This window comes from Haplochromis burtoni, unplaced genomic scaffold, assembly GCF_018398535.1.
Source record: "Haplochromis burtoni strain Fernald_Lab_line unplaced genomic scaffold, NCSU_Asbu1 Contig_107, whole genome shotgun sequence".
In the NCBI taxonomy this organism is placed as follows: domain Eukaryota; kingdom Metazoa; phylum Chordata; class Actinopteri; order Cichliformes; family Cichlidae; genus Haplochromis; species Haplochromis burtoni.
In genome coordinates this window covers 1413117-1439788 of record NW_024582468.1, presented here as the reverse complement: position 1 = coordinate 1439788, position 26672 = coordinate 1413117, and the positions used below count along the sequence as shown (strand labels likewise).

The 26672-nt window shown below is 39.5% G+C and overlaps 3 protein-coding genes across 4 annotated transcripts; all 3 read left to right on the top strand.

Annotated features, from left to right (window-relative positions):
* The first annotated feature begins 1567 nt into the window (after positions 1–1567).
* Positions 1568–4790, top strand: si:ch1073-398f15.1 (cardiomyopathy-associated protein 5). Its single transcript, XM_005929823.3, has 2 exons — positions 1568–1779; positions 2268–4790. Exons 1-2 carry the CDS (start codon positions 1655–1657, stop codon positions 4504–4506), a joined length of 2364 nt encoding a protein of 787 aa, XP_005929885.1. The 5' UTR covers positions 1568–1654; the 3' UTR covers positions 4507–4790.
* Positions 4791–4897: 107 nt separating this feature from the next.
* Positions 4898–12125, top strand: dtwd2 (DTW domain containing 2). The gene is made up of 6 exons (XM_005929822.3): positions 4898–7136; positions 7366–7456; positions 8739–8833; positions 8922–9120; positions 9682–9810; positions 11714–12125. The coding sequence occupies exons 1-6, from the start codon at positions 6970–6972 to the stop codon at positions 11891–11893; spliced, it is 861 nt and encodes a 286-aa protein (XP_005929884.1). The 5' UTR covers positions 4898–6969; the 3' UTR covers positions 11894–12125.
* Positions 12126–13495: 1370 nt separating this feature from the next.
* LOC102309417 (nucleolysin TIA-1) lies at positions 13496–24502 on the top strand. Of its 2 annotated transcripts, none has more exons than XM_014336001.2 (12): positions 13496–13705; positions 15472–15568; positions 15817–15915; positions 18246–18300; positions 18439–18526; positions 19044–19119; positions 19266–19371; positions 20507–20605; positions 20689–20773; positions 20893–21034; positions 21184–21329; positions 22970–24502. In XM_014336001.2, the coding sequence occupies exons 1-12, from the start codon at positions 13680–13682 to the stop codon at positions 23106–23108; spliced, it is 1158 nt and encodes a 385-aa protein (XP_014191487.1). In that variant the 5' UTR covers positions 13496–13679; the 3' UTR covers positions 23109–24502. The 2 variants fall into 2 exon arrangements, with proteins under 2 accessions (XP_014191487.1, XP_005929883.1); XM_005929821.3 differs by having other exon boundaries at positions 21181–21329.
* The last annotated feature ends 2170 nt before the right edge of the window (positions 24503–26672 follow it).

Sequence of the window (26672 nt, the reverse complement as noted above, 5' to 3'; positions counted from 1 at the left end):
AAAATAAACTGACGTAAATAAAAGAGGACAATAACAATAACGCAATGGTACTCAGAACATCTGAGTATTATTATATTATATCAGTAACAATAAAGAAAATATATTTTTGTATAAAAAACACATTTTTTTTACTTTGATCATATTTTAGGCACAAAGTCATTATTAGGCATTTAAATCTCACTAAATCCATTTGGATTTCAACCCTGTCACAGACAAAATTATCATATGATCATTGTGATCATGATTTGAAATCATGCTGAAGTTCAGTTCAGTTTTATTTATATAGCACCAAATCCCAATTACAGTTGTCTCAAGTCCTTTATATTGTAAGGTAAAGACCTTAAAATAATACAGAGGAAATAGCGAAAACCCCAAGAATCATGATAAGTAGTAGTAAATTCTGGTGAGTATGTAATGATGAAATGTCCCATGGCTAAAGATCACTTATGAAACACGTAATTTTCACTCAAAAATACTCTGTTTCATTGCCAGAGCATGCCAAGAGAACTTTCATTAACATCGGTAATAGGGCTTAACTTTGCATTATGGGGGTTGAAAATGGTGATGGGGTTGAAGGCACAATCAGCATTTCAGTATGATATGCATTCATGACATTAATGATATATGTTTTAAAATAACGGGAGTTTTCTTCTCTGGATCTTAGAGATAAAGTTTCTTTTATCATTTTTTCCTACAGGACCTGTAACAAACTAAGTATAACCTATGGTGCAATCGCTTATAGAGACACCTTTCAGCAGCCTAACATAAATGTCAAATTACTGGCCCAGTGTTTTGTGTTTATTGATTAATTTATATTCTTGGACTTTTCAGTTTTGCTTCTTCCCGGTCTTGTTGTGTGTGATTACTGCCTCAAAATTTATATAATATTAAATTCACAGTTTGGCATGCCCACTGGAAAGTTTTATGATGCACAGGGTATGTCAGACTAGTTTACACTGGGGAACTTTTACCCAGATAGAACATGTTGACTAAACCCTCCCCAACTCCTTCACGCTTTCATTTCCCACATAGCATCTCTGACACTCTGTGTGACAGACACGAGCAGGTGGCTCAATCAAAATGAAAGAAAGGCAGATTTTAAAAACTTATTTGGCCAGTTACCACAAAAAATGCTCACTAGTGGGACAGAAAAGCATGACAAGTCTAACTTTTTAATCACAATTTTGGTTTTTACTATTTTTCATTGACATGTGATTTGTTGCACATGAAAAAAAAAACAGCTTAAAGATTTTTAACAATCTTACCTCTAACTCACTTACAGAGAGACTAATGATATCAGATACATGATGCCAAGAAAAAATTATTATTAGACCTGGCAAAAATAAATAAGACAGAGACACTGCCTTAATGTTCCTGCATTTTCACAGTTCAGATTATTTGCAACTGCTTAACCCAGATTAACTTGTTATCTGTATGTAGTGATTTCAAGAGTTCAACCATTGTGAACAGGAGACGAATTACTCTCCCTGCATGCTGCAAATGTTTCAGATGAAACAGTGGAAGGCAAGTTTTCTATTTCAAGATTATGCTGAGCATGAAAACCCGACTCGAGCACGCTCGCTCGCTTCGTATGTGATCAGCAGAGCAGCATCGAGTCGTGTTGAGAGGCTGAAGCAGATCCATACTGCTAACAATGGCTACAGCAATGGAGGATTTTGCACAGTCAGATGTTGACCCTGAGATGACTGTGTTGACATCTGAAGATATTACAGAACAAAACCTTGATGTTACTGATGAAGTGGAGACCCTTCAAAACAGGTGCTCTTTATGCTGGAGGTTAAAGTTTCATCTTAATGAGATTTGTTTTGCAATTTTGTTTTGGTTTTTTACCACAGAAGAAAGTTTTTGATCATTTAGGAATTAGAGTCTGTGGTGAAACATTTATTTTACAGTAATAAAATATGCTGAATTTATGGAGGAAATGCCACACGTTCGTATGTTTGCACTGGTCAAGGAGAATGGGAAGTTCTGCAGGGTGAAATTTCTTTCTTTCTTCCTACTTAATGACACTTGTGTGACGTAAAAATGCTCATGGAGCACAACAAGCATCTTCAAATGTTGATAGATGTGATGCTTTATGCAGTTCAGACTTTGGTGAATATAAGTTGAGACTCTTTCTCTCGCTTTAGGCGCAGTGCAAAAAGTATTAAAGCAAAAGAACACCTGCACAACTTAGAAGTTATTAGGACATATTTTGTATAGTTTTCCCTTAACCTCCCAATATTTGTGCGCTACTGTGCCTTCAGCTTACGCGAGGCTGTCCACGATGATAATGTCCGGCCTAAGATGCAGTGCCTAATGATGGACTCCTCCTTCTCCATGGTAACTATGCAAGGGGAGGACAGCGGAATCGCATGGGAGACGACCCCCAGTCGCTGCACCACACCATGGATGTCTGAAGCTGGACTCCCCTCTGTGGATCTCAGTGCAATACAGCCTGCAACACCTGGGTCTCATCCAGCAGGCAAAATCATTTTTGTCATGGATGAGGAGCTTATCTCAAGAAGGAAGACAACCAAGGAGAGGGCAAGTGGGCCGAAAAGCAAAGCAGATAGAAAGCGAGAAGTCCTGGCAGAAAGCTCTGAGAACATCTCAGGGCGGCCAGAGTTAGTGGAAGTCTCTCAACCAAATTTGAAAAGTGACGGAGAAGGAGACCAAGAGGAAACAACTGATCCTCAGGAAGACAAAGAGCAGCAGCTGTTCAGCTTAGTGTCAGAAGGCTCTGAAATCCTCAACATTGTTGTTCCCCAAAAACTGGCCACCGTGGATGAAGAAGTCAGCAAAGAAATGGTGGACAATCTTTCATACCTGGAGGAAAGTGTTGTTCCTAAAGCTAGTGAGGAGATCCATGAAAATGAGCTGCTGATCTCAGTAGAAACGGGCCCAACAATAGATTACCAAGCCAGCCCCCGCCCTCCTGTGGATCTAGATTCCATGGATCCACCAGGAGCTCCCGTGGCCAGAATGCAAAGCAGAGCAGCAGCAGGAAATGTGGACTACTTTGAGGCATTCGCCCTGATTGATGCTCAAGCTCCAGGAGGTCCTGCTGTGGCTGCAGGAGGACAGGTGGAACCAGAGGCAAAGACTGCTACTGAGAGTCAGTACACTGAGAAACATGCACAGACTAAAGAAAGCACCAGCACCAAAGGTGCAGATGTTGACAAGTCAGACACAATCAGTCTGGTGGAACTTGCTAACGAGCTTTTAGATGAAGTCTTTTATGGCGGTACAGACGAATACTTTCTGAAAGGTCCAGGGGCAACAGATGGAGGTGGAGCAGCAGAAAGTGCACTATCTAGGCTTCCCTCAAAACAGAGTGGTTCGAATTTGTTTGGAAGCCAAGAAGATGTCCTCACACCAATCTTTCTACCCGAAGGGCCTCCGAAAATTATTGATCCCATTTTGCTGGAGGAACCCAAAGCCATGGCCTTTCTTTATACAGACCTTTACGAGGAAGCACTCGGCAGCCGGAAAAAAGAAGAAGACACTGAAAGTGTGACCTCGGAGAAGTCCTTCCACAGCAGGCATTCAGACCGAGAGGCCAGGGGATATTTAGAGAAATATGTCCTGATAGATGAGACTCCTGTTGTGGAGGGGGAACCAACAGATAAAGAAAAATGCCCAGAGGAAGGACCTCGGATAATGTCCGAGGATTTGTATGATCTTGATGTTTTTGTGACCAAACCTGAAAAAGGAGAGGTGCCTAACTCAGAGGAGGATATTACAGACTTCTTCAGGTCCAGCGCCAATTCTTCTCCGTGCGACATAGAGCCTTTCCCTCGACTTCTGGAAGAAGACGACACACAAACAGCAAAAAAGAGTAAATCCAAGACAGTAAGGAGTGTGTCTATAACAGTTGAAAAACCAACAGAAATCCCAGTCGATGAACTTAGCATCTCTTGCTTTGAGTTTCCCTCAGAGGAAGCAGATTGGACAAGTATAGATGATCATCCCGCAGCCTTGGAAGAGAGCAATGTCTGTGTTCGGGATTTGTGGAAAAAAGATTCAGAAATGGACAAGCCAGTCGCTCCTCCTAGGAGAAAAGTAGCATCCCCTCCTAAGACGTGTCTAGATCTAACGCCTCTGACTCCAATTGTGCAGGAAAACGAAGAGGCTGGAGGGAAGGAGCAAAGAGAGGAGGAGAAAGAGACGGCATCGCCGGCAGAGACTGCTGATGAAGGCGACGGAGATGGAGAAGAGAATGCGTTGGCTGTGGCCAAAACAGAAGCTGAAAGCGTACAGGACGGGAATGAAGTGACCACCAGAGATGAGAGAGATGGAAAGCCAACTGAAGGAGAAAACCCCAAACCAGAAGAAGGAGAAAGAAGCCAGACTGAAACAGTTACAAAACAAACTGAACTAGAGACAGATGTTAAGTCATCAGAAACAGATCCAACAGAGAATAATGCTGAGAAACAAGAAGATAGTTCGACAGTTTTTCCAACTGAGCAAGCCAAAAACAAAGGACAGTGTGTAATATTTTAGTGCGCTACAGTCTTTTTCAATAAACTTGGTATTAAGTGCTGTAACAGATCAATATCCATATTTGGGCTTAAAATGTCAGTAAATGTAAAGTGCATTAAATTAAGATAAATTCTTAAAGCTCAGATTTGCATATATAATCAAAGTCTTATCTAAAACCTTTGCCTTCAGATTGATCATATATCCTTTGTCTCTGCAGGTGAAGCCAAACTGTCTGCCAATAGCGCATGAGTCATAGCATGATTGATGAGAGTGGTTCACATGTGCAAATAAAAAGGATAAACGTGCATGTGTCGGTGTCTGTACGGTGTCAGGGTGCATCTTCAGCTATAAATAAGCCCTTCTGGCCATTAACTCGACACCTTATCTAAACTGGGAGCCTGTGTTCCGCACAACCGCTTGTAAACATCCAAGACAGAGTCTGTGATCCGTGCAGATGAGCCTATTTACCTGTAGTTATTCCTGACAAATTATCCACCCTGCAAATCTTTGTTTAATCACAGATGTGCTTGGAACGTGAAACTTCTTGACAATGTGCATCCGTCGCTAAGCCAAATGGGGTGTGATGTTTTGCACCCTGTCAAAATAATCTGTAATTAAAGATCTTCATCAAATGTTATAAAATTTTGCAAATGCTTTTAAAAAAAATTATCATAAAAATGTTCAAAGGCATTTATAAAAGTTACGTATATTTCTCCTGCATCATCGAAGAGATATCTCCAACTTAACCAAACGTAGCTCGTTTTAGTCTGCTTTAGCACAGCTGTCTCAAAATGAACAAAATATTCCCCAATGTATGCACATAGAGAAACTTTTTGGGGTTGTTTTTTTTTTAATTTTTGCACTGTGGTGTACAGTATTCTGCATGTTTGCATTGCTTGCAGATACACTGTACAGTAGTTGCTTTACGTCTGAATCCAAGGTGCCATCTGAAGCCTCAGCTGTGACCCTGTGTTGACTGACCTTCAAAGTCAAACTATAAACAAACTCACAGATATCCATTTTCAAATGGACAAACGATGTGTGAATAAAATGCATACGCAACTAAGTGTACATAACTATTTTGCTTCCGTGGGGCAAAAGCTGTGTTTTCAAGTATATTAAAGCGGCCTTACTTTTACATTAAATAGCCTTTGGCGACACCCAGCGTATTTTTTAAAATAACCCTTTTCCTCCACACCGACAGGTGGCAGCCCTGAGTTAATGAAGTACTAACAACTTACAAGCAACTGTGTCGCAGAAATACAATAAATAGAACGGATGTGTCAGTGCATGTTGGTAACTTGAGTTTTTGAACAGCAAACAGCTAACTGACTGAAAATGAAAAACAAAACAACGACGAGTATAACAAAATGATTGCTGTTATATTTATGCCTATGAACTGATTATGAACATCTGTAATCATCCTGAGAAGGACAGCAAAAATTGTAATGAAACACAATTTCGACAATGAAAGTTTAAATAGCTGCTATTTTTTTAGCTCTTCAAACCAATAATATATTATTTTTCTTTGTTGCATATGATGGCAAACTGAATATATACCGATTTACATACCAGTATATATATATTGTCCTTAGAGATTATAAAAGTATTCTGTTTCTGACATGATTGGCGTTTTTACCAATGATGCATGAAAGCAGTCTGGATTATATGCATACATACACATATTGAGAGTATATTTGAATCTTATGAGAAAGGGGGAAATGATGGGGTTATTATTTAGTCACACACAACTTCCAAACTAAATAGTTAACAGCTTATTGTGAAGCTCACTTTGCACCACTGATCTTGGATATGAAAAAAAAAAATAGATGTGACAAAATAAGGAACTAGTCTTAATTTTAGTATCTGTATCTGTATTGAGACCCCGGATGTCAAAAAGTTCTGTGTTAATTTCTGTTAGCATATACGGGAAATCATCTGGGCTAATATCATATATACCTGTGATAATGGCTAATACTGGTTAATAATATCGATCTAGCTTTAGTCTTTTTACAGGTTAACCTTGCAGTAGCAACAAGTGAAGTCGCCCCATAGATCATTACTCTTACCTTACTAACGAGGTAAGCGTAGCCAGAAAAGGTGTCTGTTATGATTATGAAACAAGTTATTTTAGCCATCCAACTCTAAATGTATATAACATACTACGCGATAGACGCATACCAAAGGAGATGGGAGGAAAAGAAAAAGAAGAGAAACACTTTGTATAAACGAATTCAGCCTCGGACTCTCCTGTAATAAACATTTCCTACCACCAGCAGTTATGTGCATTGTGTACTCATCTCTTTTCATCCATTGTAGAGGCGAGGTATATACCCGAAATATAAAGCGCACGCACTGTGAACTCTACGAAACACTTTTAATTACGCCGCCGTGTGCCTTCTCTCTCTAGTCGGTCTACTTCTACACCAGAAGACGGCGCAGTGTTTGGGTACTCGCACAGGTTAGCTTGTTGCTAACTCCACAATGGACTGCGCTCCCAGTCTGTGTCCCGCCGTCACTCAAGAGATACAAAACGCCCCAGAAATGTGCGACGGCTCCTCGATGGAGGACGGGTTGGTTGACGCTTTTGGGGATCTGGCTGCCCTTCCGGTGGAGGCTGGCGAGAGAAGACCGACATGTTTCCGTTGCCGGTGAGTTGAATTAAAGAGCAGCTCATGCTAGTAGTTAGCCGAGTTGGTTGATCCAGGCGGCGTATGAATGTTCCCGTCTCCTCGCGTAGCTGGCATGCTTTAATGAGGGAACAGATCCGTGTCGTTACAGAAAGCTCAAGACCAGCTGAAACACACACAGATGGGGGCTATAGGCTGGGAAGTAACTGGGAAAACACAGCCTCACGTCTTCAACTTTCCTCCCATGTAGTCGCCCTCAGAAGGTGTGTCTATGTCCTTTTCTTCCACCACAACCTCTGGAGGTCTCCACATGTCTGTACGTAGTGCAGCATCCTGCAGAGGTGAGTAAAAAGTCATGTTTTAAGACCCAGAGTCCTTGATCTGTTTAAATGTAGCGTTTGTGAAGCTTCAAAAAATACATCTATGTCTTTCAAAAGCCTCCAAAAGTCACTGTTATTGTTTATAAAAATCTGTTAGATTAAACTTTATGTTGTGTGGTAGTGTTAGCAGTATTGTTGTATGCATGTATTGCACATTGATTTGAGCCTCTATGGGTTATTTTTTGCCTAGCAAGTTGATCTTGCATGAGTTTCACTTTGAGACCTGGCTGACAAAAATAGGATATAAGTAATAAACTATTATAAGATAAGATAACCTTTATTAGTTCTACGTGTGGGGAAATTTGTTTTGTTACAGCAGTGGACAGTGCAAAGTTACATAGAAAAATTAGAGAAAAAACACTGGAATAATATATCTATGAGATACAGTACACAATAGAGTAAAATAAAATAAATTAAAAATAAAATACTATATACAATCGTATAAAATAGAATACAAATGCTATATACAATAATATATTATAGGACATGGGTTTAATTGAATCAGCAGAAAAGCTGATAAAGTAACAAAGAGAGAGGGAATTTTACACTAAGATGACTGTAACTGTTTAAGATTGATTTGATTTAAAAATGCTGATGAATATTTAAGCAAAATAAACACCCAAAAGTATTAATTGTAGAGACAAACATTATGGACTATAATAATCTTACTATCAAAACAAACAGTGACATTAGTTGTTCTTTGCACTAAAACGGAAAATTCCCAGTTAAGTTACCTCGCTAATCTAAAATCCTGCATGATGGTACAGATGTCCACTCTGCTGGAAAAACTGTTTCCTGTAAAATAAATAATAATAATAATAATGGCAAACATATACATTGATGCCTGTATCAGCTGATACAACCATAGCTTATTTTATTAATCAAACTATCTGAAAGAACAATTTCTACATCGCACCATTTCCACGCATGTTTTGCTGACTTATTTCCATTAAAGGCAAGTTTTGATATTGACCCATATCCAGAAAGATGCATACATGTACATCTGCACCAGACCAAGACTGATATTGTGTTGAGAGTTAGTGGATGAATAAGAAGAACATCAGTGTCTCATTTCTCAGTGTATCACCCTGACATCGCCATCGGGTGTGTTTGAATGCTTTGGAATCAGATTACTGTCTTGCTCCTGACAGTGGACTCTATAATGCGTGGCTTTCATGACAGTAATGAACACACATTTTATAAAAGGTTAACATGAGAGACTAAAGGTTTCGATCTCTTGCAGGAGAGCCGAGTACTCCGCACAGTTCCTCTACTTGCTGCTTGCTTGCCACAAGGAAAATGCAATGTCATAGTTGGAAGGAGATTTAATGAGGAAAAGTAAGTATGCGTTAATTGAGCGTAGTTAAATACCGGTATGTGTTATATTTAAATTTTTATTTTCTGCCTTCATTTATTTTCTGTGCAGGCACCCGGAGCTGGCTGCGGTGTGCCGGGACAGCAGAACGCTGATTCTGTACCCAGGACCTAAATCGGAGAACCTTGAGGAGTTGGTGCAATACCAAGAAGTGGGCACTGCGAAATATAATGTCATCATCATAGACGGCACCTGGAGCCAAGCCAAAAACATGTTCCTCAAAAACAGCCTTTTCCACCTGCCCAAGCAGGTGCGCATATTAAAGGACGTTGTAGAGAATATAAACTCTGTTCTCTCAGTTGCTAAGCCTTTTTTCTTTCTAGGGTCTTAAAGCCTGAATTGGGTGGAAAATTTGGATTTGTGTGTCCAACTGACACAGAACTATAACATGCAGGTGTGCACAAACGTGATTAGTCAATACAACGCCACAAACACACAAATCAGTTGATCCAGGTAGAGTGAGGGAAAACGTAAACAAGTAAATGAAACACAGAAGTCCGAAAGGGGGGAAAAATTAGCTCATATATCTGCTATCAGATAAATCTGTGTCATAAATTCTGTGTCAGTCCGCCTCTAAGTTGAATGTGTGTAATGTTGACAACCAACATTAGAAGATGTTCCAGCTCTGATCACGTGTTTATGGACAAACCATAACTTTGAAACTTCACACCTGTCAGAGATGAACGCTGAAAGCCCTAAATGAAAAACTGCCAGTGTGGTGCATTCCTTAAGAATTACAGCTTTCATAAAATTCATTGCTTTTCATACATCAACATTGTGATTACTGATCACTTCTGCTTTGGTTTACCAGGTGCAGCTCAATAGGACTTTATCAAGTCAATACGTGATCCGCACACAACCTTCCAACATCTGTCTGTCTACTCTGGAATGTGCCGCTGTCGCTCTGTCGATCCTGGAGCGGAATGATGAGATCCAAGAGGTAAAATACCAAAACAGTAATAATAATAATAACAGTAATAAATATTTAAAATCTGTAGTATACAGAATCGTAATTATTTTTACATCTAATATTTGCATTACTTTTAACTCTGTGTTTAGTCTCTACCAACTGCTGAGATAAATATCTAGATTTTAATGCTAAATGCTTGACTCTGTTCAGCAGATCATTGCTAAATGGACATTTCCGCTCTTTAGAATAAAATGAGTTTTTTGCTGCTGCCTTCTTAAAACAAGGGTGATGAGTGGGTAGGCTAAATTCAATTTTCAATTCAATTCAATTTTATTTATATAGCGCCAAATCACAACAAAAGTCGCCTCAAGGCACTTCATAGATACAGAGAAAAACCCAACAATCATATGACCCCCTATGAGCAAGCACTTTGGCGACAGTGGGAAGGAAAAACTCCCTTTTAACAGGAAGAAACCTCCGGCAGAACCAGGCTCAGGGAGGGGCGGCCATCTGCTGTGACCGGTTGGGGTGAGAGAAGGAAAACAGGATAAAGACATGCTGTGGAAGAGAGACAGAGGTTAATAACAGATATGATTCAATGCAGAGAGGTCTATTAATACATAGTGAGTGAGAAAGGTGACTGGAAAGGAAAAACTCAATGCATCATGGGAAACCCCAGCAGCCTACGTCTATTGCAGCATAACTAAGGGAGGATTCAGGGTCACCTGGTCCAGCTCTTAACTATATGCTTTAGCAAAAAGGAAAGTTTTAAGCCTAATCTTAAAAGTAGAGATAGTGTCTGTCTCCTGAATCCAAACTGGAAGCTGGTTCCACAGAAGAGGGGCCTGAAAACTGAAGGCTCTCCCTCCCATTCTACTTTTAAATACTCTAGGAACAACAAGTAGGCCTGCAGAGCAAGAGCGAAGTGCTCTAATAGGGTGATATGATACTACAAGGTCATTAAGGGGGCCTGATTATTTAAGACCTTGTATGTGAGGAGCAGGATTTTGAATTTAATTCTGGATTTAACAGGAAGCCAATGAAGGGAAGCCAAAACAGGAGAAATCTGCTCTCTCTTTCTAGTCCCTGTCAGGACTCTTGCTGCAGCATTTTGGATTAACTGAAGGCTTTTCAGGGAGTTCTTAGGACATCCTGATAATAATGAATTACAGTAGTCCAGCCTGGAAGTAATAAATGCATGAACTAGTTTTTCAGCGTCACTCTGAGACAGGATATTTCTAATTTTAGAGATGTTGCGCAAATGGAAGAAAGCAGTCTTACATATTTGTTTAATATGTGCGTTGAAGGACATGTCCTGGTCAAAAATGACTCCAAGGTTCCTCACAGCGTTACTGGAGGCCAAGGTAATGCCATCCAGAGTAAGAATCTGGTTAGATACCATATTTCTAAGATTTTCAGGGCCGAGTACAATAAGCTCAGTTTTATCTGAATTAAGAAGCAGAAAGTTAGCGGCCATCCAGGTCTTTATGTCTTTAAGACATTCCTGCAGTTTAACTAATTGGTGTGTGTCATCTGGCTTCATGGACAGATAGAGCTGGGTGTCATCAGCATAGCAGTGAAAATGTATGCTATGTCTTCTAATGATACTGCCTAAGGGAAGCATGTATAATGTAAACAGAATTGGTCCTAGCACTGAACCCTGTGGAACTCCATAATTAACCTCAGTGTGTGAAGAGGACTCTCCATTTACATGCACAAACTGGAGTCTATTAGATAGATATGATACAAACCACTGCAGCGCAGTACCCTAAATGAAAAGGGTAAAAGGATGGTAAAATGAAGCTTGGAGATAAGAGTGCGTGAGAAGCTGGGCAGTAATTCTTTGTAGGTTCATTATCATGAATCATGTCAAAACACAGAGCATGGTGTTCTTTATCGCGTTCTCCTTCCATTCCCATCTGTGCGTGTGCAGGTTCTGCTCAAGCCCCTGAAAGCACTCTGCTCCTTCCAGCTTCAGCACGGCGCTCAGATCCATCATAGTAAGGAACATCTGCTGAAGAACGGCATGTACGACAAGCCCATGCCAAAGAACAAGCGCAAGATAAAGAGGATGGAGAAACTCCTCAGTGACCACAGCATCTGCCCCAGATGAGGGCATGTCAGAGCAGAGAGGACAGGCCCTGTCAGCTCTGCTTCTCCTGCTGTTTGCACTGTGTCGGACTGTGCGATCAGAGTACAAGGATGGAAACGATGAGACATAAGGGGACTTTTTTCCTTTTTGTTTTTTTGTAAAAACACTTGTATATGCTGATAAATATAATTTATGTATTTGTCATTAATTGTAAGTAAATTACTGACAAATAAATGTTGTACTTGAAGCATCAGAGTTAAGAATAAATTAGGTTTCTTACTTTGTTTACATCAGAATAGCTTGAATTTTTTAGAAACGTGTGGTGGTTCTGTTGTGATTGGATTCACGTGGCTATACAGCAGGTCACATGTGGAAGGACTGATTCCACTGATATTTTTAATAAGCAAAATTTCAATTTCCACAAAAAATAATAAAATAAACAGAAAGCAACACAAAACCTACCAAAGACAAATAACACACTGGTAAGAAGAGTGACAACTGAAACTTGCACTATACTGTATAAATGTATAGCTTTATAAATGGTGTTTGGAGGCTTGCCAATAATGTTTGTTGGATGTTACAAAAAGCTGTTTAAGTATTGCAGTTTTTCAATGCCACAAACTATCAATAAAATGGAAAACAAATCTCATTTTAGGAATATGTGTAGAATTTTTCTTTTGTTTACACCAAATTCTGGTCCTACTATCTGAATGTCGCAGCAGATATCCCATGTGCTTCATGGTTCAACATGTTGTGAATTCAGAGACGCTCTTCTGCATATCTTGCTTGTACTCTGGTTATTTGGTTTACTGCTATCCTCTAATCAGCTCAAAGCAGTCTGGCTGTTCTTCTCTTTATTCATTACTTTTCTCTCCAGGGCATACCTCCACCTCTCTAGGTTATCTTCCACATGCTCTCTACTCTCACTACAGTTCAGCGTCCTCTGCAAACATCATAGTCCATGCCAAGTCCTACCAAACCCCATCTGTGAACTTGTCCATCACCACTGCAAACAAGAGGGGAGTCAGAGGCGAGCCCTGATGTAACTCTTCCCTTCCCACCGGAAACCCATCTGTCATTCATACTGCACACCTCACCACTGTCTCATTGTCCTCGCATGTCCTGCACCACCCTCTGCCACCCTCTATACCCCACTGCTGCTCACTGATTGTCACCTCTTTTCTTAACCTAGCTTAAACAACTTCTTCCCATTTGTTTGTAGTATGGCTCATCAGCTTTATCTATCTGTGTATACATAATTTAAATTGTAATATATTGCATGTCCTAATATTTGCCTCTCAAATGTAGAAAAGAGGAGAAATCCAAAACTTAAATATACATTCTCAGATACACGTTTCCCAAAGTGTAGTTACTTTACACAAAAGAGAATATAAAAAACAGCGGGATTGAATGAAGTTATTAAAAGTCGCACAGGTTTTTACATATTTTATTGATTAGAGATCTACTTGTAATGCATATATTATAGAAGAAAAGAAACATTTACACGTGCTTTTACATGTTTTCGTGTAATAATTATGCGCGTTTTGTCATCTAATTTACACTTGTGTTTATTTTGTAACCTGTCTAGAAGTTGCCTTTGGACTGAACTACTGCGCATGCGGGACTCGCGTCGGCCTCCAGTTGCTCCGCCATCTTTGTCGGCTGCCCATTGTTCACTCTTGAGCTAACAACGGCGATAAACCAGTTCGCAATAAAATAACTTGACAGTGTCACCGGCAGCTGCCCGCGACAGTCGTGGATTTGCACTCGGGGTTGCGACTTGTTTTCGGCCAGCAACTGAAACAGAATGGACGATGACCAGCCCAAAACCCTGTAAGTGTATGCCTTTATCGTTAGCTAAACGCTTGTGTTCGTCACGTAATGCTCAGCGGCAGTTTCCAGGGCTGACTCCGGTCTCGAAGCGGTTGTTTCTTTAGGACAGGCACATTGGAGGCTCCCGTCTATATAATAACAGTTGAATGTTTTGTGTAAGCTTTTGTTAAACGTAGCATAACAACGCGTTTATAACATCTAAACACATGGTAACGGTCTTTCTCTGGTATAGTCGACACATTGGTTAATGCTAGCCTGCTAGCTAGTTCCAGAAAAATCTCAAATTAACGCGTCCGTTCACGTTTCTTGCTGAGAATAAGACGGCGTGAAAGTTGAATTGTTTCTAAAATAAATAACTGTTGGTATGCATAGTGAACGACACTTTAAGTAGTAACTTGGGGAGACTCGCTAAATGTACCAAAGACTTCTCTATAGCGCTGTTAAGTGTTGCAATAAGCAGAAGGACATTAAACTAGCTGGCTTTTCAATGGAGTTCGACGTGCCATCACCCTGATAGAGTCACCATTGTATAGGCCAGGAAACTGTAGATATATGTATATGCGTTTGATGCTTTAAGTGTTAACATGGTGTCAGCCAATGTTGATTTGATTATGAAAACGGGTATTTATTACCTTGGGGAAGATTAATTCTATTTAAAACAGTTCTATTTAAAAGACATGGTTGTTATTTCTTTATTTAACCCAATCCCTACTCTTTGGCTGACATTTAAATGCTCTAATTACAGAATCATTAAGCATAAATAGCGTTCAAATTTGCATTTAATGGAGCCTTACAAGTGGACTAGTAGTGGTGTCTGGTGCTGATATTGTTTTGTTTATTTTTTTTATTGTTTTAATCTGTAAGTCGTCATCTTAAATTCAAACCCTTTTATCAGCTCAGTAAGTATGATATATTTTTAGAGATTAAACCATCTTCCAGTGTGTAAAAAGCTTTAAATTGATCCTTGTTGGGCTTCAGCGTTAATCCAAGATATCATACCAAAAAAACACCAGTATTTTGAAGTGTATTTGATATGGAATGCTTTCATAGTAGAGAAATTTAATTTCATAACAATTACTTGTCATTTTAGCTTGTGGCAATATTTTAACTGAATATTTATCCCAACACAGAATGTAATCAGTGATTGTATTTTATCGAAACATGATCATGTCAGCTGCTTTGCCATCTTATGGAAACATGTACCGCCTTGTTATTTTTATCTTTTCCAAGAAATTACAAGAAAGCAATCACCTCCACCTGTAATTTTCTAGACCGTACCCAAAGGAGGGGTATACGATAATGCATATGTCCTATACAGTTGGATTGGATGAATGCGTGGTATGTGGTTGTGATTTGCTGAGTTGTTCTGGTCTAGGAATTAGACATGTAATGGTCCAGCGAATTCACATCTATAAGTTGTTATGATGCGTCTGGCCTCCTGCACAGTCTACCCAGAAACCTCCCTTATTTAAAACGAAACAAAGTATTTCCAGTAATGAGGGTGAGGCTGATATGAATGTGCTAAAAATGGGAAACAACAACTTCTTACAGTGTCCTGACGTGATGCTTCAAACATTTTCTGGAGTTAGGTTAAAAATGGATTAGGAAAGATGTTTCTCTGGGCTAATTTTTTAACAATGGTAAACTTTTAGAGAAGGGAAACCCTGTTGCCCTGTTAGAGCATCTGCACCAGCCATCGATGGCTACTTTGAAAAACTAGCCAGCACTGACTGTCTCCCGTCTGTTGTTTGTTTTTGTGCATCTAGGTATGTGGGAAATCTGTCCCGGGATGTGACCGAGGCACTCATCTTGGAGTTGTTTGGCCAAATCGGACCCTGCAAAAGCTGCAAAATGATAGTAGATGTGAGTTTGTTTTTATTTATTTATTTATTTATTTTTCCGTAACTCTTTTTCTTCTCATTTTCTTTTCAGCCCTTGCAATCTGGTTTAGCTACTTGCTTGACTCTTGTAATGTTCATCCTTTTTTTTTCTCCATTTTGCATTGGTGTTGCATCCTCCCAATTTAATGCTTAACAATGACGTCACCATAATTATTCAAGCTTTCATATTGCTCACAGTAACATAACTTATGTGTTTCCTCTCCAACCCAGACAGCAGGTCACGATCCGTACTGCTTTGTGGAGTTTTATGAGCATAGACATGCCACTGCCACAATCGCAGCCATGAATGGTCGGAAAATTCTGGGTAAGGTAAGCTATCGTATCTCCTGGGTGAGTCAACTAGGTCAAGGCTGGGTGGGCACAATTTGAAATGAAGCGTGTGGAGAAACTTGTATCTTGTTAAACCTTATCACACTGCCCTGTTCCTGCTCCACTTCACTTAATTTGTTTAATTCCCCTGTGCAAACCATTCTTCTGTGCACAGTCTGAAATGACCAGGGTGAGAACACTAAGCACTGATCTGTGTAATCTTACTGTTGTGAACTTTATGAATCCTAAAAATATGTAGTCTTGGTTCTCAACAGTGTGAGTTTTTGGTTTTGTGTGTTTGCTGCTCTGTTGGTTGTGTGGAATTAACTCAAATCAGTAGCTGCACATCAAGAAGTGACTGCAAATCATGCAAACCAAAGAAATTAGATGCAAAAATGACTTAATGGCATATTCTTTTCACTGTGGTAGATTAACAGCGGTAGAGTATTTTGAGATTCTCAGAAAGTTAAATAATATTTAATTCGATATTTTGTTGATACAGACATCAAAGATATGACCTTTTTGTTAATTTGTTTTTAGTAATTTTACCAGTTAGGTTATTAATTTGTTTAAATAAATAATTTATTTTTAATTTCAATTATTTTTTACAGATGAAATGAAAATGAATGAAAAATGAGAAAATCTATCAATCAAACTTTAGTGGGACAACAGTTGATGTGTCAGTTATGTTCTAGAGCTGCCACCTATTGTTTGTTCAGACCAAACAGATGTTTTCCTGACTTTACTCACACGAATAAAGTGTCCAACTTTTAACTGTCAGCTAGATGCAGTTGACAGAAACATATTTCAGACCTCACCAGGAAGTAGAGTCACTTCTCTTACTTTACTTCAAGTCCTGTTCTCTCTCTCTCTCTCTCTCTCTCGCGCTCTCTCTCTCTCTCTCTCTCTCTCACTCTCTCACTCTCTCTCTCTCACTCTCTCACTCTGACTCAAATTGTGTTGTGACTTTAAGCTTATCCCCCATTTCTGCTAATTAGTGTAATCAGGAGAAACAACAGCTGATACTTTGGTGATGGAGCATAAAGCAAAGTTGGTGCCAGAGTTTATAAATTTTGTAGCTAATGTCTTTGCCTTTGTTTGACACAAATATGTAGCTTCCACAATGTTTATATTTATCTTTACTTCACATTTGGTCTGAACACACTGTTGGGTGAAGTTTTCATTCTAGTTCAAGGCCAGTAACAATTTAATTGAACGCCATAGTTACGGCTCATGTATAGAATGGAAGCGCTAGAATTTTAACCTTAGACTAGAAAATCACAAAAAGGAAGAAAGTGCATAAATGTGGTCACTGAAGCTTTAAATACAGTGTTTTATTTTTTTATTTATTTTTCAGCTGTTTTGAATTATTACAGAACTCCTGAAGTCCCATAACATTAAGTGTGTCTCGTATATACAAGGTACAGAAATTCCTGGCTAATAAATACATTTATTTATGTATTTATTTTATTTTAACGAAAACTTTTTTTAAAATTTTATATTATTTTTCGTAAATGTCACCATATGGTATTTCAGGGGCTCTGTAGGTTACAGTACAGTGTCTGACATAGAAAGTGAAATCCAGTATGTGAGTGGGTATAAACACAGTGCTGCCTTTTACTGTCATTTCATGCTCCATGCTGTGCCTGTTTTTAAATGCCGATGTTCCTTAAGTGAGTTTCCATCTGTGTATGAATTAATTTACCGTGGCCCTGCTGTGTAATCATGTAACATTCTCTGATCTCATTTGATTGATGCTCTTCTGTCCCCCTACATCTTTACTGCTGTGTGTTCTTTTGCAAACTTATTTCCACATAGAATCCACATAAGAGCTACTTCCAAGAAAAATACATTCAGTTGAAAATATTTTATCCTCAACAGGTATTGAAGGACCATTTGAGGAGTATAACAAGTTCGTAAAAATCACTTGTTTGTAAGTCCCTTGTTATTTGGACCTTACTTCCTACAGTTTTGCTCCAAATTTTTACTAGACTGAGAGTGAAATGTTCCTGATTATGAAGGTGAAATCTTGATATCCCTCTGTGTACGCCACTGTATTTTTACTGTGTATTAATTACTGCAAAGGTGTATAAAATTAAATGGCAATGGATAAATCAGTTTGTGTTGGTGCTTTAAGAACCCAAATGTGACATACAGAGATCATCTTATTTATATAAAAAAAAGTTCTCAATCACAAAATGTGGCCTAAGTAAAAGTGGTGTGTGAAAAAGCCTCTAATCACAGAAAAACAACCTTCCTTCCTTCCACAAGCGCGCTACATGTCTCACCTTTGTCCTCTTCCTCGCTTTCTGCATCTTTCTCTCTTGCAGGAAGTCAAGGTCAACTGGGCTACTACACCAACCAGTCAAAAGAAAGACACAAGCAGTGAGTAAAACTGGTGATGTGGTTGCACAGTATTCTCTGGGGTCGTCTTAGCTTTTTAAACAGGGAACATTGGTCAATAAATAAATGAATTTTGTGTTTTACTGTGTTATGTTTATTTTTCTTTGTTTTTTTTTTAAGGTCACTTCCATGTCTTTGTTGGAGATCTAAGTCCTGAAATCACCACAGATGACATAAAAGCAGCTTTTGCTCCATTTGGAAAAATATCGTAAGTGTGTTCTTGTGATATTTAGTTTCTGGAAATTTGTGAGCTGAAAACAGCACAATCGAGAATGTGCTAGTAACCAGTGCTTCTGTGTCACCCAGTCTGACTTCCACTGGTTTGTGAAATGAATTAATAGATATGGTGTAAAGGCCATTGTAGGTATTAGCAAACACTACCTTAATAGTTGGTAAACTCGCACTAATCTAACCAGATCTGCTGGTGCTTTCATAAGGAGGAAAGCATCATGGAAATATGCTGGAATTTATTGCTGAAAATGTGAGGCCCATTCCTCAGTAGTTCTAGTGCTGGACCATCACTTGATACATTTTTATTTTTCGAAACCATATGAATCAGGGAAGGTGAACACTGGTTGGCTCTGACTCTTATAGGAAAATGATTTAATGTGCTGCAAATGCTAGCTTTACATGGTCAATATTTGGTAATATTCGGTTAAAATATATTCTTTATAGGTCTCAGTCTTTCAAGCTGCTTGTTTTGACCGAGTTTCATTTGTTTGCAGGGACTGTCGGGTGGTGAAAGACATGGCCACAGGTAAATCTAAAGGCTATGGCTTTGTCTCCTTCTTCAACAAGTGGGTAAGTGTGTAAATTATGACCGTGTTAGAGGAGTCAGAAACAGGTTCTGATTTTTCACTTAAGTCAGAGACAGGATTTCCATATTGTATTTGATAATGTTTACAAATGTCTTGTTTTTTTCTTCTGTGCTTGCTTTGTGTAATCAGGATGCAGAGAACGCCATTCAGCAGATGGGAGGACAGTGGTTGGGAGGGAGGCAGATCAGGACTAACTGGGCTACAAGGAAGCCTGCTCCAAAAACTACAAGTGAAAGTGAGTAAGAATGAAGATTTGGGAGATTTTCTTTTCTCTTTCCCTTCTTTTTTCTCTTGAAGTAAATCCTCTTGTGCATCTCTGGACTGCTTTTCAATATAGCTGCTATTTTTATATCGCTCCCTAAAGCCCCTTTCTCACTGCTTGCACTTACCTGTGTCACCACCTCAGACATCAGTTTCTATTCTAACCAGAAACATGTTTCACTAGTCTCCAGCTTCAAACCAGCAGTTTTCAGCTGAAGAGTTCAGTTGTGCGTGTGTGTGTGTGTCAGACCAAACAGACCATGTGTGTGGTTTTGTATGATATTGTGTCGTGTCCCCACACTACATGCGTCCGCTGTGCTTCTGTTTTTGTTTTTTAATGGTTGGTAAAAGCTTGTACTTTTATTACCACCACCTACTTCTGATTGTAGCTCATTACATAATAATAGGCAGTGTGTAAATATAGTTTGATAACTTCTTGAATGCATGACCGTCCCTTAGTTCCTGCATGCAGATGCAACCTGAAAATAGGAGTCAGGGAAGCCGTGCGGACATGCACAAGAAGGTAATAAGAAGAGCACTCATAGTGGGTGTGCCAGTGCCAGTGAGAGGCATTCCGCAAATAGAAGTGCTCTTGTAAAACTGCCCATAGCTTATTGATAAAGCAACACTTGACTTGTCTAAATATGGGAAACAATAAATATTTGCATGATATTGAAATGGCATCCGTATTTTTTTTTATTTTATTTACTACTACTATTTTTTAACAAGGGTTGGGGGAGGGGTATTCTGGTGCGAACAGTGCAAAGATACTCCAGGTCTTATTTACTGCTCAATAGGAATCATGTCTGTTTTTGGTTCTTTGGTTTGTTTGTTTTTTTTAATTAAAGTTGCTGCTAAGCATATTTTTCAACAGTCCCTTAAAAAAAAAAAAGGTAAAACCCGAGAATATAAAATTTCTAAATGTTCAGATTTGTTTCTTCTGTGTTTGGCTAATAAAAAAAAGTTGGAGCAGGTTTGTGTTCTGTTTCAAAATGAATATAGATGCACTAGCACTATAAACTAGCCCAAAGCAAATATGCTGCAAGAAAACATTTTGATAACGAAGCTAATTAAAAAAGAAACCTTGTCTTTCTCTTTTCTCATTTTAGCAACCAATACCAAGCAGCTATCTTTTGATGAGGTGGTGAACCAGTCAAGCCCCAGCAACTGCACAGTCTACTGCGGAGGAGTGACAACAGGACTCACAGGTGAGTCACAGTTTACCTCTGTGCTGCAGGGCTGCAAGCACTGCCTACACATTCAACATTAAAACTGTTTTTCCTGTTCATAGAACAAATTATGAGACAGACCTTCTCACCTTTTGGGCAAATAATGGAAATCAGAGTTTTCCCGGAGAAAGGCTATTCATTTGTGAGGCAAGTTGTCTTGTTGTTATGCTTTCTAAGTCTAAATTGTCAAACACACCTAGGTTTAGGGTGTCTTAATATTATCCAATCTAATGCCTGCGCTTTTTCCTTTTTCTTTTTTTGTGCAGGTTCAACTCCCATGAGGCTGCAGCTCATGCTATTGTCTCTGTCAATGGCACTTCCATAGAGGGCTATGTTGTTAAGTGTTACTGGGGTAAAGAAACTACAGACATGGTCCAGGGTCCCATACAGCAGGTACAGATGGCACAGGTATGAACCTTTAAGATTTTATTCTGAACGTATTACAGATCGACTACAATGACACCCACTCATTCAAATGAGAGACTGACTGTACTTGTGAGTGATTTTGATGCAATGTGATAGTCTGCCTCCTAAAATATAACTCTGCATGTCAGCAGAACACAGTGAGCTTCGCAGCGCAGCCCTACAGTCAGTGGGGCCAGTGGTACAGTAACACACAGCAGATTGGCCAGTATGTGCCCAATGGGTGGCAGGTGCCGAGCTACAGCGTCTATGGACAGACCTGGGATCAGCAGGGCTACAAGTAAGTACCAAAGATGATTACAGTCAAAAGAAGTGAGCAGTTTGTTCACCTCAGCTTTGTTTCTTTTCTGCGTCAGGGGCTGTTATTTACATTACAGTGAATTAAACATTTTTCATGTTGTCTTGATACTTTAGAATTTCTACCAGCCTTTACAATGCACAGTGCATCATTGAAGCCTAGGTAACAGTAGGCTGCTTAAAACAGAAGTAAAGTTAAAGACAGTGAGAAATATGGATGTTGTCACCCACTGGTTTGTGACGTCCTGTTATGAAGCCTCAGGCTCCAGCTGCTGAGCAGTTCTGTCGTTGCCATCTTGGTATTTTAAATCAAAAATGACAAACAAGGGACGGATTAGACATTGCTACACAATGCGAGTGTAGTTTCACAAGTTGTTAGCTAGTTAACATGCATGCTGGGTAATTGTCCTTTCTGAAACTTGGAATTACCAAAATCGACTTAGGGTTTTATTCTGCATGAGCAGAAATAAGTGACTGAATCCACAAACCCATCAGGAAAGTACTTACAGAGGTCTGGACAGGGGCTGTTTTCCCCTTTTAGGCTTTTATACGACCACAAGTGTTTTTGCTGCAGCAGCATCTCCTGCTAAAAATAATGCAACTTTAAGGCTCATTCACTCTTCTGACCTGGAAGCTACATCCATATTTTATACTGTGTATTAGTGTAGTTCCTCACTCATAAAAGGCTGATGGGGTATTGTCGTCTGACTTTAGTCTGTCTTTGTTTTTCTTGGCTACATGCAGAGCAGTGCAAGTCCACATTTAATTCAATTCAGATACTGTTAAAGTATTGAAAAATGCTGGCATACGAATAACTTGTATTCCTTTTAATAACCCATGTTGGAATTCATACATTGAAATCCCTGCATCTGATGGAATCTGAACAGCTCAAATTATGTGCAAAGGAAGTTCTAATTGAAACTAGAAATGAGTAAAGCTTTAAAGCTGTTTTCTGCTGATATGGAGCACCAGTCTGATACCAGCAGCTAGTAAATGCACCAAAAATAAGCTGTAGTCTGTGCTTTAACCCTCAGATTTATGCTATAGTTGCATTTACTAGGCTTAGTGGTAGCAGTGACAGCTGTCAGTATTAATTAATTAATTAATTTTAAATGTGTAAGACAGCAGCAGGATCAACATATAATTTGCTACCTTATTTCCTGCTTGGAACTAGTGGTCTACTATTAGAATAATAACCAATACCCAAACTAGTGATATGAGGATTGGGCTGATATCTGATCAGTGCATCTTTACTCTGGTTCATGTCTTACTTGGCTGCATTTTTTTTTTACCCCTTAGCCATAAAAGGTTGATTTGCTATTGTCGTCACCCCGCTGGGTGGGTGGGTGGGTGGGTGGGCGAGCGAGTTGGACACCTAAGTTTGTGAATGCGATAACTCAAGAAGGCAGTCACCTAAGCTTTTGGAATTGATACCATAGATGCATCTACTAAAAATCTTTGATGAGTTAGAACCTCAGTGACCTTGACCTCAAGGTCAAAATTTTGAATTTGATTTTGAAGTTGATATCATAGGTGTTTCTGCTAGGAGGCTGAGGGGTAGCACAAGCAGTTGTCAGTATTTTGCATTTTTTCTAATTGTTCTGTTTTTGTGTGCTGTTGCAGTCATTTACATGCTGGTGCTGGATGGACAGGTGTGGGTGCCATGAGCAATGGAGGCATGGTGGAGGCTGGGCAAGGAGTCAACGGGACTGTGCTAACCAACCAGGCTGGCATGGGTACTGCTGGCTATCACACTCACTGATCACAGCGTCCGTCTCCCTCTAAGCCTCTGAGGCCACAAGGATGATACTCTGCTGGGGAAGGAGTGCAGTAGAAGTGCTCTGTCTGTCACCTCACCAAATTACTTTGTTAGTGAAGCTGGTACGCCATTTTATCAACCATACAAGCCCCAAACTTCACTCACCGCCCAAATGTGCAAGTGTAAAGATAATTAGTCACACTTTAACACAGTTAAAGCTATCGCTAATGCACCTTGCATTCCTGGGCCCATTTTATTGTTTGGTGTACTACTAGCCAAATGTAAATTCTCCTACGATATTTTGAGCTCAGCCACAGTTTAGTTTAAAAGGAACCGGTTTCTTGAATTAGATTTCTATTCAAACAGCTGCTTTAATGTTTGTTTTCAGCCCCCAAGAGCCAAAGAGCAAGGGCAGGATTTTATACCAATATTCAACGAGCGAAAGAGGTGACGAACTCAATAGTTGGCATAATTGCTACAAGATGTGTCTTGAATAAGGGTACGGGGTTTTGTTTTGTGGTTTTTTTTTTTTAGTTTTCTTTCAGTTGGAGAATCAATGTCACTGTCCGTCTGTCCAGTTGCTAAAGTAAAACACAAGTCCGAGCGAGTTCTCAGGGTGTTGTCAAGTCATTCTGTGAAATGTAGGATATCACTGAGTAGAAGGAGCCAGCAGGTTGAGGGAAGGATGCGGATGCAAACAAAAAAAAGAACAACAACAAAAAAATCAAAGTAAATTTGAGCGCTACTTCACTTGTTATCCCGGACAGGACTGGGCAGAGAATCCCATCTGCGGATTAAGAAATGTGTGTGTGTGCTTACGTGTGTGCATGAACTGATGCTTTTACACACAAGACAATACCCTGGTCATCTTCCCCTGAAACTGAAAGGACTATGCCATCTTTTCTTTTTTCCCCTTTTTTGCTACAAATCTAATAGATGAACTGCCATTTCTTTTTTTTTTTCTTTTCTTTTTCTTTTTGTTGAGCAAATTTAAAATGCTGTTATTGTAAAAAGAGCTTTTGCCTTTTTGTGTTTCATTTCAGGACTCTTGTCTTATAAAGAAATGTTGAAGTGACACCATCTAATCATGTGATGCGCAAAATCTTCTGTTTTCTTTCTAAAACATGAAGTGGCTGTCAACTGTCAACTTTTATTTTTTAAATTAGATGATCTCCAATAAAATGCAGGGATTACTGCCACTTCTATCTTACTTATAGGCAGACAAATATTGCACAAATACTTAAGTTGTCACAAAATTTGAAACATTAGAGGTTTTTTGTTTGTTTTGTTTTGCATTCCAGTTTATTTGTGATTTCATTTGGAAGTCTGTTTTATGTAAATAACAAAACAGTCTGTTCAACTGTACTGAATCTGTATAAAGACAACATGATGATTAAGGAAGTGTGCTTGCTCTCCTGGTTGGGGAAGTGGATAAATGAGTAGCAACAATGACTAGGACGTGTTGGGAGGCGGTGCAGCATTTCAATCTTTCACGTGCTTGGTGGACACGCTGGAAAAGCCTTTAACGTTATAGTTCTTAACTTATTTTGTTTTCGCCCCACCTGACAGTTTGTTTTTGGGTACAGAAGCAACTTCTTAAGGATTAGATTTTGTTTACTGTGACCCCAGTCATTTAAACACAATCGGGGAAAAAAACCTTGCTGTGCTGCCTTATCAGTGACCTACCTTTCATTAAACCGAAAATCATCACAGTAGGCAGTGCCTAAGAATGATTCCAACCCAAAGCAAGTTCTGTTAAAGCTCCAGTAACATGCTTTGTGATTTTAATTAAATTTTTTTGGTCTGTTGTCCCATTAAAGTGCTGATACTTAAAACAGATCACATTTATGCTGTTGGCATCTATGCTATACAGCAGGTGGAGCCTGAGATGGAGAACATTATTTGTAGTCTTGTTACAACTTGCTGCCGGAGAGGCAATGCAGTGCATGCAGATGTGGTCAGGACAACAAGTTCAAGATCAAAATAAGCCTCAGAATGAAGGGAAAATGGTGATTTTAAGTGATTTTGAACATGGCCTCATTGTGGGAGATGAGTGGATCTGAGAATATCAGAAACTGCTGAACTACTGGGGATTTTCTCACACAACCACTGCTAGGGTTTACAGAGAAGGGTCTGCGAAGGAATCTGGTACCCAGGGAGTGGCAGTTCTCTATAATGTCGATGACAGAGGTTGGAAGAGAATGGTCAGACTGCTCTGAGCTGACAAGAGGGCAACAGTAACTCAAATAACCCCATGTTACAATCAAGGTTTGCAGAAGAACGTATCTGAATTTGCAACAGAGTCTTGGAAGTATATGGATTACAGCAGCAGAAGACCACACCATGGGCCACTCCTGTCAGCTAACAAACTGAGGCTATAATTTACACAGGCTCACCAAAACTGTCTCTAGTATTTTTGCTGATCATGTCCATCGCTTCAACATCACAATGTATGCCTATCTTCTGATGGTAGCTTCAAGCAGGATGGTGCACCATGTCAAGCTCAAATCATCTCAAACTGGTTTCTCTAATGTGACAATGAGTTCACTGTATTTACACAGTCACCAGATCTCAGTCCAATACAATCCATCCAAAAGGTATCCGCAGCGCTTCACTTGTTCCACATTTTGTCATGTGACATATTTATTCCAAAATGGATCAAATTAAATTTTCACCATGTTCTACACATTATGGCAAAGTGAAACATGTTTGCTTCTTTCAAATTTATTAAAAATTGCCAAAATTAAATAAAACAAAAAACAGGCAGCCTAACAAGTCTAAAGGATGATGCTACAAGTTTGGCACACCTGTTGTTGGGCAGTTTCTCCCAATCTTTTTTGCAGAACATTTTGAGCTCCATCAGGTTGGATGTTGAGCCATCTTCAGATCTCTCCAGAGATGTTTAATCGGGTTCAGGTTTGGGCTCTGGTTGGTTCACTCAAGTTCATTCACAGTGATCAGGAATCCACACTTTTGTTATCTTGACTGTGTGATTAAGGTCGTTATTCTGTTAGAAGATGGACCTTCACCTCTGCACCGGAGTAGTTTATCATCAAGGATGTCTCTGTACATTGCAGCTGTCATCTGCGTTTCCCACAACCCCAACTAGTATCCCAATTACTGCTGACAAAAAACATCCCCACAGCCTGATGCTACTATTCCCCAGATCTGTGCCTCAATACAGTCCTGTCTTAGAGCTTTACACACAATTCTTTAGATTTCATGTCTTCTTTTGTGCTCTGTCGTGCACTGTCAACTATGGGATCTTATATAGATACACAACACGTGTATGAGCGAGCTTTGTTTACCAACGACCCTGTCGCTGCTTCACTGTTCCTTGGAGCCCTTTTGATACATACTGACCACTGCAGACTGGGAATACTCCATGAGAGTTGCAGTTTTTAAGACGTTCTAACCCAGTCGTCTACAGTCATCACAATTTGGCCCTTGTCAAACTCGCAAGATCCTGACACTTGCCCATTTCAGTAGCTGGGACCACATCCTCAGTAACGATGGGCGATGAGGGATGAGGAAGTATGAACTGGTGCTGCGGTTTGGGGAAGGCCT

Coding starts and splice junctions, on each gene's coding strand:
- si:ch1073-398f15.1 (XM_005929823.3), top strand. CDS start 1,655: ATGGCTACAGCAATGGAGGATTTTGCACAGTCAGATGTTGACCCTGAG. Junction 1,780..2,267: donor GTGGAGACCCTTCAAAACAG/GTGCTCTTTATG, acceptor CTGTGCCTTCAG/CTTACGCGAGGCTGTCCACG.
- dtwd2 (XM_005929822.3), top strand. CDS start 6,970: ATGGACTGCGCTCCCAGTCTGTGTCCCGCCGTCACTCAAGAGATACAA. Junction 7,137..7,365: donor CCGACATGTTTCCGTTGCCG/GTGAGTTGAATT, acceptor CCTCCCATGTAG/TCGCCCTCAGAAGGTGTGTC. Junction 9,811..11,713: donor GGAATGATGAGATCCAAGAG/GTAAAATACCAA, acceptor GTGCGTGTGCAG/GTTCTGCTCAAGCCCCTGAA.
- LOC102309417 (XM_005929821.3), top strand. CDS start 13,680: ATGGACGATGACCAGCCCAAAACCCT. Junction 15,569..15,816: donor GCTGCAAAATGATAGTAGAT/GTGAGTTTGTTT, acceptor TCTCCAACCCAG/ACAGCAGGTCACGATCCGTA. Junction 21,330..22,969: donor TGGGATCAGCAGGGCTACAA/GTAAGTACCAAA, acceptor GTGCTGTTGCAG/TCATTTACATGCTGGTGCTG.